The following is a 14657-nucleotide window of genomic DNA, read 5'->3' as shown; positions in this document are numbered from 1 at the left end:
GCCCTTCTGGTCAAATCACACTAAGTCTTTTGCATTAGGCAAATTCCCCGGCCCCCTCCCCCACACCCCTACCCAATCTCAAAGGGCTCACCCTACTTCCTTTGTAGAGCTGCAAAACACAATGTATGCTGAGACCTGGAGGGGCAAGCCGAGCAGGGGGCTCTCGCAGCCCCAAACTGACACGCCAAGAGCACCCAGGGCAGAGGGCACCTGGGAACACGGGGCTGGGCCTGGAGGACTCACCCCCTTTCAGCACTGAGGACACATGCCAGGGACAGGTAATGAGGAGAGAAGACGGAGCTACAAGGAACACTGGACTGGACTGGACTGGGGGGACTAAAGGCCCAGGCCCAGGGCCGGTGGGGGCGTTCCAGGGCAGGCTGAGATGAAACCATCCAGATGACACAAGGGGTAGCATCTACACTGGCCTCGCCCACCTGCAGAGATGGGGAAGAGCCCAGAGAGAGCCCTGCGCATGGGGCTAAGCCTGAGGAGGACTCCGCTCAGAGTCCCTACCTGCAGTTGAGAGCATAGCCAGGGGCCATGACATGACTGTAAAAACTGCAAATTCCCTAACATCCCCTCATCCGTCGCTCCGTGAGTTTGCAGTCATCCTGGAGTGACTGACCCTAAAACGTGTCCGGGGAGGGAGGGCCTGCGTGCTGGCAGACAAGGGAGCAGGGCTGCCCGGCCGGGGAAATGGGGTCTTCCAGAGAAGGACCTCGAAGGGTGAAGTGGGTAGGGGCAGCTGAGGGAGGAGAAAGTTTCAGAGGAAACCAGAAGAGCAGGAGCAGGGGAGCCCGCGGGGCCAGCGTGGGGACTCTCGGGCCAAGTGGGAGCCAGGCCCGGCTCCAGGTGCGCCACGGAAGCCCTTCGCAGACTGCATTGTGCCTGCTCACGGCTCTCGCGGGGCTCTCGCCTCCCAAAGACAAACGCAAGACAGAACCCGGGTGTGACAGTGCCGGTCTCCCGGGGACACACACGGCGGCTCTCTGGGGGCGCAGGCCACCGCCTCCGCATGCCTGGGCCTGCAGGGCCGCCCCTCAGGCCCAACGACAGGAAAGCTCGCTGGGTTCCCATTGCCCTCTGACCACCTGCTCACTGTCTGCAGCCCTGGCCACCAGACACCCGCGCCGGCCTCGGGGTTGGCGCCTGCACGCGGGCCTGTCTACACCAGCTATGTAGGACGACATGGGGTGCCCGCGCATGTGTCTAATGCCATGGTCATGACCTCCAGACTCTGAGGTCAGAGAGCAGAGGCCAGGCATAAGGAAAGAGCTAGCAAGTACAGACAAATTCACGAATGACGGGGTGCAGGCAGAGCTACAGCGCAGCGCTGTGTGGGGTCTACACCGCAAGGTGGCCACAAAAGCCTGGCTTCTGAGGCCCGGCTTTGCCAGTAGCATGGCCTTGGGACAGCCACCCTGACCTCTCAAGCTGCATGCCTCACCTGTAACACACGGGTCAGGGCCACCTGCTCCACGGGGCGGCTTAAGGGCTCAGTGAGACGCCGAGGACACGCTGCGGCACCCGCCCTGTGTTCTCCCAGGGAAGCGACAGAGATGGCTGGTGGGAGGGCAGACCTCCGCTGTGGCCACAACCCACAGGGAGGCAGGATCCCGCTCCGGGCCAGAGAATGTTACAGGAAAGGCCCACACGTAGTGAGGGAGGAACTTCGAAAGGCTGGCTTATCACCGAAGAGCAAATATCACTACGTTGCTGTTCCACACTAAATCCCTCTGCGCTCCACAGAACACGGAGCTCCACCATGTCCCAGAGCGCTGGCCTGGGGCTACCCTGCCACGAGGCGCTGGGACCTCTCGCCTTATGGGGCGCTCTCCATGGCTCAGCTCCTAAGACCTGCCAGGCTCTGCAGTCTTCTAGATCCAGACTTCCCAGCCTGCCCAAGGCCACAGACACCGGCTCACTCTCCCCACATGTGCCACACAGAGCTTTCTGAGGATGCTACCCCACACTGGGACAAAGGTCATAAAAGAAATATCCTCCTCTCTTTCTTTGTGGACTTGTCAGCCAGAATTAGCAGCCTTCTCACAGGAACGAGACGAGACCACGCAGCCACCATCATTCACCGTGTCTGTGGCTTTTTCTGTTCTGCCATTGATTCTGCTCGTGATGCCTTCGAATGCACCCCCGCTCCCGCCCTATCCCTGGTGCCCGCCTGCCCTTTAAGACTCAGTGAGCCATCGCTTCTCGGCCTTTTGGCTAAGATCAAGTGAAGACTCAGTGAGCCATCACCCGCTGCAGAAGGCCCCTGGCTTGCCCCCTCCAAGCCCACCCCTGTTCCATGCTTCCACAAGCCCCCGAGCAACCCCACATCACCAAGCCCGTCACCCCGCCATCTGGTCATGGCTCCTTCCTTGCTAAGCTTACAGGTTCTCCGCAGTGGACGACTGCCTCGGCTGCTTCTCCATGTACCTGGCTCACTGCCTCATACACAGGAGAATGCACACCTGCCTGGGTAGATGAGTAATGACTATAACTACAGGGAGCCTATCTTAATCCAGTTCTCACAAACGCAGGCTCTGCGATGATCTCACGTATACTCACGTATCCTAGATATAAGAAGAGTCCTTCACCCTCATGTGAAGGTGGGGCCCATGATACAACTAACTTGGCCTCCAGTCACTGGAAAATTCCAAACCTCTCTTCGAGCATCTGACCAAGGACCTGTCAACAAATACTTGGGAATCCACCTGGGATGGGGATACAGGGAAGCACTGGATAGGACGCCTATCAGTCACATACGTCTGCACAGTCCTGTCCCTGCTTCATGTGGCTGGCTCCCGCTTGTCCCTGGGTGTCCACCACAGCCATCACTTCCTTCAGGAAGCTCTCCTGGCTCAGGTGCTCTCTTCCATGGCATCCCCAAGAGCAACCTAGTAATAAACTTCTAGGCTCAGTGAAACTTCTCTGGGTTTCTCAGCAAACCCAGAGCTGAGAGCAGAGATGGAGTCTAGTACGGCGCCAGGCATGCCCGAGCTGCAGTGGTGCATCCTACTGTTCTGCATGTCTGCTCACCCACACCGCTGACCACACAACACACCCACTATCATCGCCCATGGATACGGCACCATGGAAACCTTTCTCCACGAAACCCGTGTCCCTGCCGCTGAAGGGAAGCGCCGCCCCACCAGACTCACCTTTCCTTACTGGAAAAGTCGACTCCCAGCAAGATGCTCTCCTCCGTGTCCTGGCGCCCACTGCTGTCCACCACCACCATGTACCGGGCCCGCTCCGCCCAGGCGCTCTCCAAACGCACGGCCTAGACAGGCAAGGATGCGCTCAAGGTGGTAGCCCCTTCCGTCACCCAATCAACATCAAGGACTTTTTCTACCTTTCCCCCTGTGAGTTCAGGAAGATGAGATTCTTAAGAGCAGTGGCCACGTCCGGTTTATATCCATGCACAAGGGACAGTGGTTGGGTCTGGGAGACTGCTCTGGAGTTGGGACTAATGGGTGAACGGGTAAAACCCGGAGAATGAAGATCTCCACCCTCAGACCCACACGGACGCCTAACATATCCTTTCTCTGGACTTTGCGGGTGGTGAAGAGCAAACCTGGCTCTGACTTTGTGAACAATTTGGGAGAATTTGCTAGAACACAGGAACTCCCCACCTCTCACTGCTCATGAATAACTCCGTACCGAATCGCACAATTAAAAATTAAAACTTGCCACTCTCGTCTCTTCTTACCAGCTTGATCCGATCTTCACAACGCAGAAGGTTGATCATTACTTGAAGATGTTGGGGCAAGTCACCTGTTGGACCAACGAAGAAAGTTTTAGAAGGCCACCCACCCACCGTCTAGGCAGAAACCTGCCAGGGGCTGATGTGAGGGGTCTGGATGAAGACGGCAGAGTCAAAACCCCCCACCTCCACCCCAAGAGAAGCGTCACAAAGACTAGGAGGCTCAATTTCTCTTACTCCACTTCTGAATGTTGCCTGGTGAGGATGGGGAGATCTAGCTGATGCCCACGTCTTTAGAAGTTGCTTTTATGTTCTGAAATGCGGGGCGCCTGGGTGGCTCAGTCAGTTGAGCATCAAACTCTTGATTTTGGCTCCGGTCATGATCTCAGGGTCATGGGATCAAGCCCTGTGTGGGGCTCCCTGCCCAGCACGGAGTCTGCCTGAGATTCTCTCCTCTTCCTCTGCTCCATCCCTCCATCTCGTGCGCCCCAGAGCTTGATGAACATCCACAGTGAGACCTCTGTGCCTGACCACACTGTCCGGTCCCTCTGCTGCCAGGGCTTTGTGGCACTCGCCTTCTCCGTGGAGTCTAGGGACAGGAGTGTGGCAGGTGCGGTGACTGGGATGCAGGCCTACGTACACCTCTACTGCCAAGCGCTTGCACGTCTGGGCCCTGGTCTTGGGCCTCCTTCTGATCATTATGTTCATCATTATTCTTGCCCACTGGCTCACTGACGATTACCCAAGCAATTTCAGAGGTCATAAAATGTTATGAAGGCTACTAGCAGCTGCCCATGGCCTAAGGCTCGCACCCCTTTTCACAGCAGTTTATATGCACGCCAGGCTACAATCGGATTCAATAAAGCATGATTACTTTCCAAAGGCAGTCATGCAGAGCTTCCAGCTCCTAGAGCAATGCCAGAACCCGGGAGGTGCCTCTGGGCTGAGGTGCAGGGAGGAGGGTTTCTCCGATCTGGTGAGTCTCCACGGACACGGACACGGATACCGAGGATCAACACAGGAAACAGGCTGTGTTTTCCAGACAGGGCCCCTACCCAAGATTCATAATCAGTGAGTGGCAAGTGGGACTCCAAAACCGCTTATTCCCCACTTTATACATTTTATAGTTTCCTTCTTCCTTTTTTTTTTTTTTTAAGATTTTATTTATTTGACAGAGAAAGGGAGACAGCGAGAGAGGGAAGAGAAGCAGGGGGAGAGGGAGAAGCAAGCTTCCCGCTGAGCAGGGAGCCCGATGCGGGGCTTGATCCCATGGCTCCTGGGATCATGACTGAGCCAAAGGCAGACACTTAACGACTAAGCCACCCAGGTGTCCCTACTTCATGGTTTCTCTCTGAAGGAAAGGTTTATCTGCAAAGACCCTGGTCTGCAAGTAGTAGGAGGAGTAATTCCTAGGAGATCTGATTTGTGCCACGCCAAGAAGGAACAGAATTATCTTTAAAACAAACAAACATTATCCTAGAGATCACAACCGGAATCCCAGAAGGATCGATACACTGGATTTATTCCTTTGGCAAAGGCATCTTTGGAATTTCAGGGCAGGTTGACAGATGATGTCCAAATTGTCCTTTTTGCCTCAGAGAGGACTTGGGTCTTTGGGAGCTGGCTCCTCTCGTCTGTTCTCTGTGTGACAGGACAGCACTGTGTAGGACACCCCACACCGGCGCTGCCTTCCATGAGGGATGATTGGCAGGTAACGGTTCACGTTTAGGGAGGATGTGGAACTCCTCGTTCTGCCTCCTCTACCCACCAGCACCCTCGCCTGTGGTGACACCACTGTCCCAAGGGCACACACCCGGCCTGGCTGGTCCTGGGCTTGCCTGCATGCCACCAACGTTCACCCCGAGTCACAGAAGCACACAGAGGAAAGAAAAAACAGGCCCCTTTGTCGGTGAGTGCCCAGATGAAAGGGACATTTTCCACACAGATAGGCTCCTTTCAGTGGGACTGCTTGTGGAGATGGGGAAATGCTGACCAGCAGAACTCCCAACCGCAGCCTGGCCTTCACACGCTGCCTCCACGTGCGGACGTGTTCACTCAGCACTTGCGGAAAGATCAGAGACCGGAAGCCTGAGGCAGAGGCCCTTGCCACAGTCTTGGGCTGGGGACTGGCGGCAATGACCTGAATGGCTTTTGCATGGGCAGAACTAACCCTCACTCTTTCTCTGCTCTGCGTGATTGCAGATGGGACTGGGGGCCAGCCGGGACACTTCTCAGGGATTCTAGAAAAACAGGAATTGTTTTTGTTTCAGCCTGTGTCTGCCTGTGTCTGCCCCAGGGACATTTCCTGGGAGTCCTGGGACTGTCACCGTTCCTCTTGCTTTTCTGAGCCCATCGGCCATTCCAGACCTCAGGGGCAGGAGAGCCATCAGGCCCATAGCTTTCTTCTTACTCTCCGGTACATTCCAGAGATGCATGAATCAGCCCGAATTACATGGCTTTGTGCTTGCTTCCCCAAGCTGCACACAGTATGAGAAAACTGTTTGGGACAGAGGATGGAGACACTGTATGCTACGGGTGAACAAAGCTGGAGCATTCACTTTGCTGTATGTGCTAAGACATGAACAACGGTTGAATTCCTGACAGGGCAGAACCATTAGCAGATGCAAAAAGGAAGGTTCTGTTTGTTGTATTACAGTACTCGCAGTCACTGCTACCATACACATGGCACCCAGGAGGAGGTAAGTATGTTACATGCGTACCTTTTTTTTTTTTTTTTAAGTAGGCTCCACGCTGAGGGGGCTTAAACTCACGGCCCTGAGATCAAGACCTGAGCCAGGATCCAGAGTCGGGCACTGAACCGCGGAGCCACCCAGGCTCCCCTGCATGCATCCATTTTAAATTCCATTCCTGTCTGAGGTACTGGTACTTGATGGCCATAGTTAAGATCGGGCAACTGAGTCTCTGAAGTTGACCATGACTACTCAGTAAGTTGTAGGACTGGGATCACAAGCCAGGTCTGTCTGACACCGAATCACACATTCTTGCCCAAACCACACTGCCTCCTGACAACTGAGCTTCAAACAGAGCTAGGTCTTGATTCCAAGTTAACAGTATGTGAAAATCCCGATTGACCCCTGGTGTTCTCTGTGAAGTGTAAGACACGAAATTCTAACCTAGGCATTCAGATCCAAAATGAGGAGAGATGACTTGAGGTGAGAGACAAAATGATCCCAGTGACAAGGGAACTGGCCCCGGCTCCTGGCTGCTTTCACCTGCTGTTGTTCTGAGGTCAGAGGGCTTGGCAGATCGCACTGCGAAATGCGCTGCCCTGCCCAGAACTGCCCGCAGAGGCCACAGGCCTATTACAAAGATGCACTTGTACGCAATGTTTGCTGGTTCCTCTTTGCAAACTGCCTTTGGTGTCAGAGTCCAGGCACCTGAGAAAACTAGCCTCTGTTACTATATGGGCATCAAGTACCAGTGCCTCAGACAGGAATGGACAGGAATTTCCTACTTGTGTGCTACTGGACCTAAATGAATACTGGGTTTGATCCCCACTTTATCACTTTGGTCTACTTCCCAAAACCAAATACACTGTTAAATCATAAAGACGTCCTACCCCAACGCCTGCCACAGACCTATAAAGGAATTCCCCAAATGAGAGCTTCCCAGAAGCTCAGAGAAATGACCAGAGTTCTCAGAGGAGGTATAGGGCATCCCAAGGGAGTAACTATCAAGGGGACAATGTCTGGCTATAACAGGTTCTGGTGCACTTGTTTAAAAAAAAAAAAAAATTCATACTGTAACTCAAAATCTGTAGTTTACTGATAAACTGTGGGTAGGAAACCTTTACATCCAAACAGAACGCTGCTGACTGCCTTACTTCTAGTGCAGACATGCACAGTCTGCAGGGTGCTAGCTCTCGGGGCTACCTGGAAAACATGCATGGCTTACCTGCCCAGGGGAAGAGCTCCTGCTTTGCACCAGGCGTGACAAGCCCGTGTTCCACTATTCCTCTAGCCTTGAAAACCAGCAACTTGCCCACCACCAGTAATGGGAGGTTCTTCCATTGCACAGAAAATAAGTTCCAAGGTCAAAACCTTAATTTACCTGCATGCTTGTGGGGATGCTGAAGACTTCGCTGGCTTTGAGGGCTGTTTCCCTGCTGTAAGAAGAGGGCTGCTCCTTTCACCATGAAAAAGCTCTCACTTAAGCTGGGAAGAATAAAACCAGAGCACAGTCAGGCTGGAATTCAGAGAAGAAAACGGGCAACGGGCAAAGACATGCATCAGCGGAAAAGCTTTAGTGTGGACAAACGGCACATATGACGCACACAGGACAAAACAGCGATTAAGATCATTTTGTGCTACACTCTTCCACATCTTGGCTACAAGCTTGCTGCTGGAGAGTCTGGGTCATGAACTCAGGCTTTGGCTAAGACACCCAAGGTTCTTGCAAGGCTGAGAGCCCCCTCCTACAGGATACTGTGAAAGGATCTCCCTACATCATGTCTTCTAAAGAGCAACTCTGAACTTTGTGAATTTTCCACGCTCTAGCTGTGGAATCTTTGGGACCCCCTGACTTAGGACAACTTCACTGATCTTGGTGTGTTCCCTTGATGGACTATAAAGAAGAGGAAGTTACGCTTTCACTATTGGTTTGCATCTTAGCAAAAGCTGGTGGGGTTCCTGATCGGTGATTTAACTTAGGGTTACGGTGTCACTGCTGTGATAGAAAACCTCCAGTTGACATAATGAATTTCTCAGCAGAAGGAACCTTAGACTTTTGTTGCTTTAAACCAGCAATAACATTTACATTCGACATACAACTTGAGAAGTTATAATTTAAATTTTAAACATTTCATGATTTGGCTATCAAGAAAGAATCTTTAACTTACGCAGAAATTAAGACTATAAACTGACAGATTGTATTGGCTACTAGTTACTACCAATTATTCAGAAACACTGTCATTTCAGTGTTTAATGCTAAAATTATTAACAGTGGTTTTTTTTTTGGGGGGGTGGACCACCTATGATCATCTTCGTTCTCTTCTTTCAAATTTCCAAATCTCTATCTTCCAAATTTTCTATACTGAGCAAATATTAACTTTTTAAAGCGATTATTTTTTTATTTTCAGAATAAGGGAAAACATGTACTACACATGATAATGGAAAAGCATTTCCTTTCTACTAATTTTGTGAAAGATCACAGTTCACAACAAAGAGAACAGTAAAAATCATTAACTCTCTATTGAGCAACCAATTAACATATACATGATTTGAAGGGAAAATCTCCAAGAAAAAGCAGCACTTTTTGTGCATGTTTGTTTCAACAGGAAGCGAATCGATACCTGACAGAAATACAAGAACAATTTTTGTAAATACAAAAAAAAGGGCAAGATCACCTTCTCCCCAGACGTCTAATGTTAACGTGTTCTAAACCGTGGAATGAAAACCTCGGCTAAGCCTAATACACAACTCTAGGTGCTGAAAAGACTCACCTCATTGAACTCAGTGCTCCTGGAATTAGAAAACCAGTGATTTTGTACAATATGAAGTCCACAATAAAATCTGTGACTTCTCCTGTTGAATTCTCGTGCCAAAAATAGTGACTCTGCTCAAATACCCAAGAACAAGGCCGAGAGCTGCTTCTCTTACTCGGGCCGTTGAGTTATTGTTGGTTTTGTAGATTTCATTTACCAATCCTTTACATCCATTTTTAGCTTTTCTTCATTTAGTATTCCCAACTAGTGCTGCCAAGCCATCCTTTCCACTCTATCAGCTGCATGTCTGTGTTGCCAGTTACAAGAGCTGGGGAGCCCAGGATTATAAATACCGGAAGAGGGGGTGCCCGGCTGGCTCAGCCAGTAGAGTCTGAGACTCTTGATCTTCAGGTTGTGAGTTCAAACCCCACGGTGGGCGTAGAGATTACTTTAAAAAATAAAATCTTAAAAAAAAAAAAATTCTGAGGGGCCTCCTGGGTGGCTCAGTCGGTTAAGCATCCGACTCTTGATTTCAGCTGAGGTCACAATCTCAGGGTCATGAGATCAAGCCCTGGGTTGGCTCTGTGCTGGACATGGAGCCTGCTTAAGATTCTCTCCCTCTTTGTCTCTCTCTGCCACCACCAAAAAGGAAAAAAAAGAAAGAAAGAAAGAAAAGAAAAAGTGAAAAGGGAAAAAAAGGAAAAAGAAATCCATACTGATCAGAAGCCCCAACACTCTGGAAACAGCCAGCCATTAACAGTGACCTTTGCCTTGGAAACCACAGGCAAAAATTCCCCTTGATTTCCCTCACATTTCCTTTGAGGGGGAAAAAAGGGAACAATGCAAAAGAATAGGCTGGTTTTATCCCATGATGGCGTGCAAGGCCAGCTGTCTCAGTGTTCCTGTGACTGCAGAAGAACCAGAGTCCCCATCTACATATGAAATCAGAGGCCGGGTGGAAGGGGGCCCTGGAATGCTGCCTCTGCCCTCGGCAATGAGGCACCAGCATTTCCAGTAAAGAGCAAGATTTAAAGCTGCGGGGAAGCCCACAAAGCACATTCTCCATCCTGGCCTGTGAGGCTGCCCTGCGGCTGGGGAGACACCCTACAGCCTTAGGGTGACCATATTCGATGACTCTTGGGGCCAGGAGGCTGGAGAGCATGGGTAGCCACAGCATTTACGGAAACAAAATGCCGATCTTCCTTGTGGCCCTGTTTCCTGTCTTCTGCTCTGAGCTCACTCCAGGCCCCGAGCTTCGCACACCCTCTGGGTAGCCGAGGAGAATACCCTTTCCCACTGCCAGGCTCCATGGGGTTCTCTGTGGTGGGCTTGTAATACAGGGAAGCGTGGTACCCTGATTTGCGAGTCTCAGGGCACAGTGATGGGAATGTCCTTTAAGAAATCCATTTTGAGGGGGTGCCTGGGTGGCTCAGTGGGTTGAAGCCGCAGCCTTTGGCTCAGGTCATGATCCCAGGGTCCTGGGATTGAACCCCGCATCAGGCTCTCTGCTCAGCGGGGAGCCTGCTTTCCCTGCGCTCTCTCTGCCTGCCTCTCTGCCTACTTGTGATCTCTGTCCGTCTAATAAATAAATTAAAAAAAAAAAAAAAGAAAAGAAATCCATTTTGAGGGGGCGCCTAGGTGGCCCAGTGGGGTAAGTGGCTGCCTTCAGCTCAGGTCGTGATGCCAGGGTCCTTGGATCGAGCCCTGCATTGGGCTCCTGCTCAGTGGGGAGTTTGCTGCTTCTTCTCCCTCTGCTCCTCCGTGCCCTGTTCACTCTCTCAAATAAATAAAAAATTTTAAAAGATTTTATTTATTTATTTGAGAGAGAGACTGAGAGAGAGAGAGCATGAGAAGGGGGAGGGTCAGAGAGAGAAGCAGACTCCCCACCCAGCAGGGAGCCCGATGCGACTGGATCCCGGGACTCCAAGGATCATGACTTGCACCGAAGGCAGTTGCCTAACCAACTAAGCCACCCAGGCGCCCCTCAAACACATAAAATCTTAAAAAACAAACAAACAGTGGTTTTTTGGGGGATGGCACACCCATTTTACTTGGGGTAAGGAAATATAGACTCACAACCTACCCCTCCCAGCTACAAAAAAACCAGAGTTCTCCCCGCCAAATGCTGGTGTCCTAAAAAGTATGTGACTGAAGTTCCAGAAAGGTCAGACCCAGACCAATACAACTGAACTGTTTTCCTCCACTGCTTTAAGAAAAACCTTGATGGGAGAGTAAAACCAAGTTCAGCCCCGGCCCTCCCTGCTCCCTCACCACCCCACCCCCCAAACGCTTTTATCTCCGCGGTACAGATATGTTCTCAGACACTGGCCACTGCCCGGTTCAGGAGACCACACAGCATTAGGGTTTTTTCTACAAGGCACGAAGGATAGAGAAATAAATGGCCAGAGTCATCCAGAAACCCATGCGTGGTAGGAACAGAGAGACCCGGTGGTGGTACGTACTATTTTGGGCCGGAAACCTCTGAAGAGCGGAAGTTGTGAGCTGGCTGAAGGGAGACGCAGAAGTCAGTGAAATAAAACATGTTCACGACAGCCGGCTTCGGCTTCGCATCTCTCACTGCCCCCGAGCTCCTGCCTTGCACTCCCTCCGGAGAAAGAGGAAAGGGAAGGAAGGGGCCGGAGTCCTTCCTTGGGCAGGAGTCCCTGTCCCCGGATGGTGTTCCCACCCAGAGCGCGAATGGCTCTTGTGGGACTCTTGTCCTCCCCTGATATTTGGGTTTAAAAAGGCTCTTGTCCCTGCATATCCAGATGAAAGAGGGCCATTCAGAGGGAGCAAAACAGCTGAAGTTCCTCTAATCACTTTACTCCTACGGTTTTGGGAGGCCTTGGGAACAAGCACTGGGGTGTGCCTTACATTGTGAGGGGAAACAGCTGGCCACCAAGGAACAGATCCTGGGCGATGAGGACCCCCTTCTGGTTGAAATCGACAGGCTGAAGGACTCCTAATTCTGTCAAATTGCCACACATTCACCCAACGGTGACCGTGGGCAGCTGCCGCATTTATCCCATGTTGTCAAAGCATTCTGCATTCCAAAAATTCTTCAGTCATGCTAATCGCTGCCTTAGGAGGCAAAGTGAGGGGAAGATGGTGGGGGGAACCCAGGTAGAGGGACCTGCATGTGCACACACAGGAGAAGCTTCTGGAACCACAAGCATGAAGGGCAGGGCAGACTGCAAAGGTAAAGCAGGCCCAGGTAACCCTGAGGGCCTGGCATGAGACCCCCCAAACCTGCTGGGCAGGAGCCCCCAGGCTGCGGTCTGCAGCACCGCCCTGGGCCGGTGAAATGAAGGACAAGACTAGCTACCATCCCAGGGTGGACTGGGATAAGCACACAAAGAAAGGAGCCCTGCTGGTGTTCTGAAGAGGGAAGTGGGAGCGTCTAACTGGTAGATTCTGGAACCCTTGCTGAAGGAGGGAGTGGCGGGCAGAGACTCCTGGGGAGGCCTTGTCTGGAGGCTTCCCCCAGCTTCCGGAGGATAAATTAATCCTCACAAGAGGATTAAGTGGGGGCCCATACTAGAGTGATTCTGCACCTTGCCCAGGAACACAGTAACACCTTTACACGTTGGGGCGACACCCAACTCTCTCTGCCCCACGCCCATCTCCCTAAGCTCGGGAATGCCCTCACTTCCCCCCACCCCCCGGCCTGGCGTGAGACTCAGAGCTGTCACCCTGCCAGCTAAGTGCAGGGCGGCCACTTCGGCTACGCTAAAGCACATGTCACTGGGAAGTCAGAACACGGTCGGGTAGGCAGCCCTTCTTTCCAGCAGGTGCAGGCATCGTGCAGAGGAAGGGGAGAGCAGGCATGATTCAGGGAAACAGGGCTCCAGTGGGAGAAGCCCTGGGGGCAAGCAGGAGGCCTCAGGGGACCACCGCCATCCACCCCCCCCCCCCCGCCTCCACAGGCTCCTCTACATGTGGGGGGCAGTCCTTGTGGACGGAATGGGAATCTGGGGGCGGAGTTCTGTGGGCAGCACCACAGCCATGGCCGCGCTGGTAGAGAAGCCATCTTCAGGGCAGACTTCTCATCAACAGCACTGTCATTTGCTGTCACTTGCTGAGGGCCCACCGTGTGGCAGAGACTATGGCCGGGTGCGAGGCTACACCATGGCATCCAGCTCCCACAGCTCTGAGGGCTGGGCAGCATTCTTCTCCAAAGGACACGGGAAGAAAGCTGGTCAATCTCCTGCCACCTCTGGGACCACCTCATTTTTTAAGCTGGGGGTTCTGGGACACACTGGGTTTTAAGAAAATAAAATGCAGTGGGGTATGGGAGCTTGTATTTCTGGGCTCTACTTTACGTTCTACTCTACGTTTGTCATAATACTCACTTACGGGGTTCTGTTCATTCATTCAAACGGCCGAACACCCGCAGACAGAGGCATTCGATGCGAAGCCAAGCCTGGCCACATGTAGGTAAAGACAATAACCCTCTCTAAGGAACGGGCCTATGTTCGGGTGGTTCGGCCGTGTGCTGTGCCACTCAGCAGCACAGTTCCTTGGAAAACGGAAATGTAAGGTGTAAAACACCACACGCCGGAATACGACGCTCCCGCCCCCGATTCCCAACACCAGCTATACATCCCAAGAACATGCAGAACTTCTAGAACACGGTCATGGCCAGTCCAGCCTCAGCTGATTCCAGCTCGAAACATCTGCAGGAAGTCCAGGCATCTGCATTTTAAGAAAGTGCTCTTTGCTGCACAGTGAGAATCCCTGAACCTCACAGTCACAGAAGACACAGAGAAAATGGGCGCCCGCCACAGGTTTCACACAGTAGGTACGCGGTCAGTGTTTCCGGCTGGTGAGAAATAACACCACGAAAAATGCATGGCCCTCTCGGAAGGAGAGCAGACACAATTAGGTGCAATGAGGGGAGGTCACGCGAGGTCAAAATCCAGAAGAATAACCTCCTTGGAAGCCGCCAGACAGGTCAGCAGGAAAATGCACCTGCCCTTCTTCTACCAAACACCTTCAGTCACAGGGTCCCGGCCTTTGAAAGGCAGTCCCGTGGGACGCTATGGAACAACAGTAACAAAACAGACACGTCGGCCCTGGGATGGGCTCTGCTGTGGACAGAGCATTCTGGCTAACGTCAGGCAACCGATCTTCACCACACTCAGAAAGTTACTTTTAGTATTTCGGATGCTACATCTCCCACAAAAATCAGAGACTCAGAGCCCCAAGCCTAGGCTCTGAGAAGAATCAACGGATGGGGCTGACTGAAATGAACCCAACTACTTCTACAAGGAGATCAACCCTCGAGTCCCTCGGGTCTGCTACAGGGATGGCTGAGGGGACTGTGGTTTGTCCAGCAGGCGTGATGACAATTCTAGGGGAAAAAAAAAGGAACGAATGAATGTAAAGTTGGTCACCGCAGAAAAGGCAAATGAATGCTCCGAAGAGAAATTTCTGTTTATTCCAAACAAAGATTTGCCGTGCCTGGTCAGGGCTGAGTCCTGGGAATGCAGAAATAAAGCAGACCTG

The 14657-nt window shown here is 52.1% G+C and overlaps 1 protein-coding gene across 1 annotated transcript in view; it reads right to left on the bottom strand.

Annotated features, from left to right (window-relative positions):
• Nucleotides 1–14657, bottom strand: part of SSH1 (slingshot protein phosphatase 1) — a 55028-nt gene that overhangs the window by 20256 nt on the left and 20115 nt on the right. The window contains exons 3-5 of the mRNA XM_080821060.1: nucleotides 7778–7881; nucleotides 3713–3777; nucleotides 3162–3283 (exon numbers count right to left, since the gene is read on the bottom strand). Of these exons, the coding sequence (XP_080677186.1) occupies nucleotides 3162–3283; nucleotides 3713–3777; nucleotides 7778–7881 (291 nt within the window). The remainder of the gene's footprint in view (nucleotides 1–3161; nucleotides 3284–3712; nucleotides 3778–7777; nucleotides 7882–14657) is intronic.

Source organism: Martes martes (genome assembly GCF_963455335.1).
Source record: "Martes martes genome assembly, chromosome: 13".
NCBI lineage: Eukaryota > Metazoa > Chordata > Mammalia > Carnivora > Mustelidae > Martes > Martes martes.
Note: the sequence above shows the minus strand (reverse complement) of the source record. Positions and strands in the feature narration are given on the sequence as shown.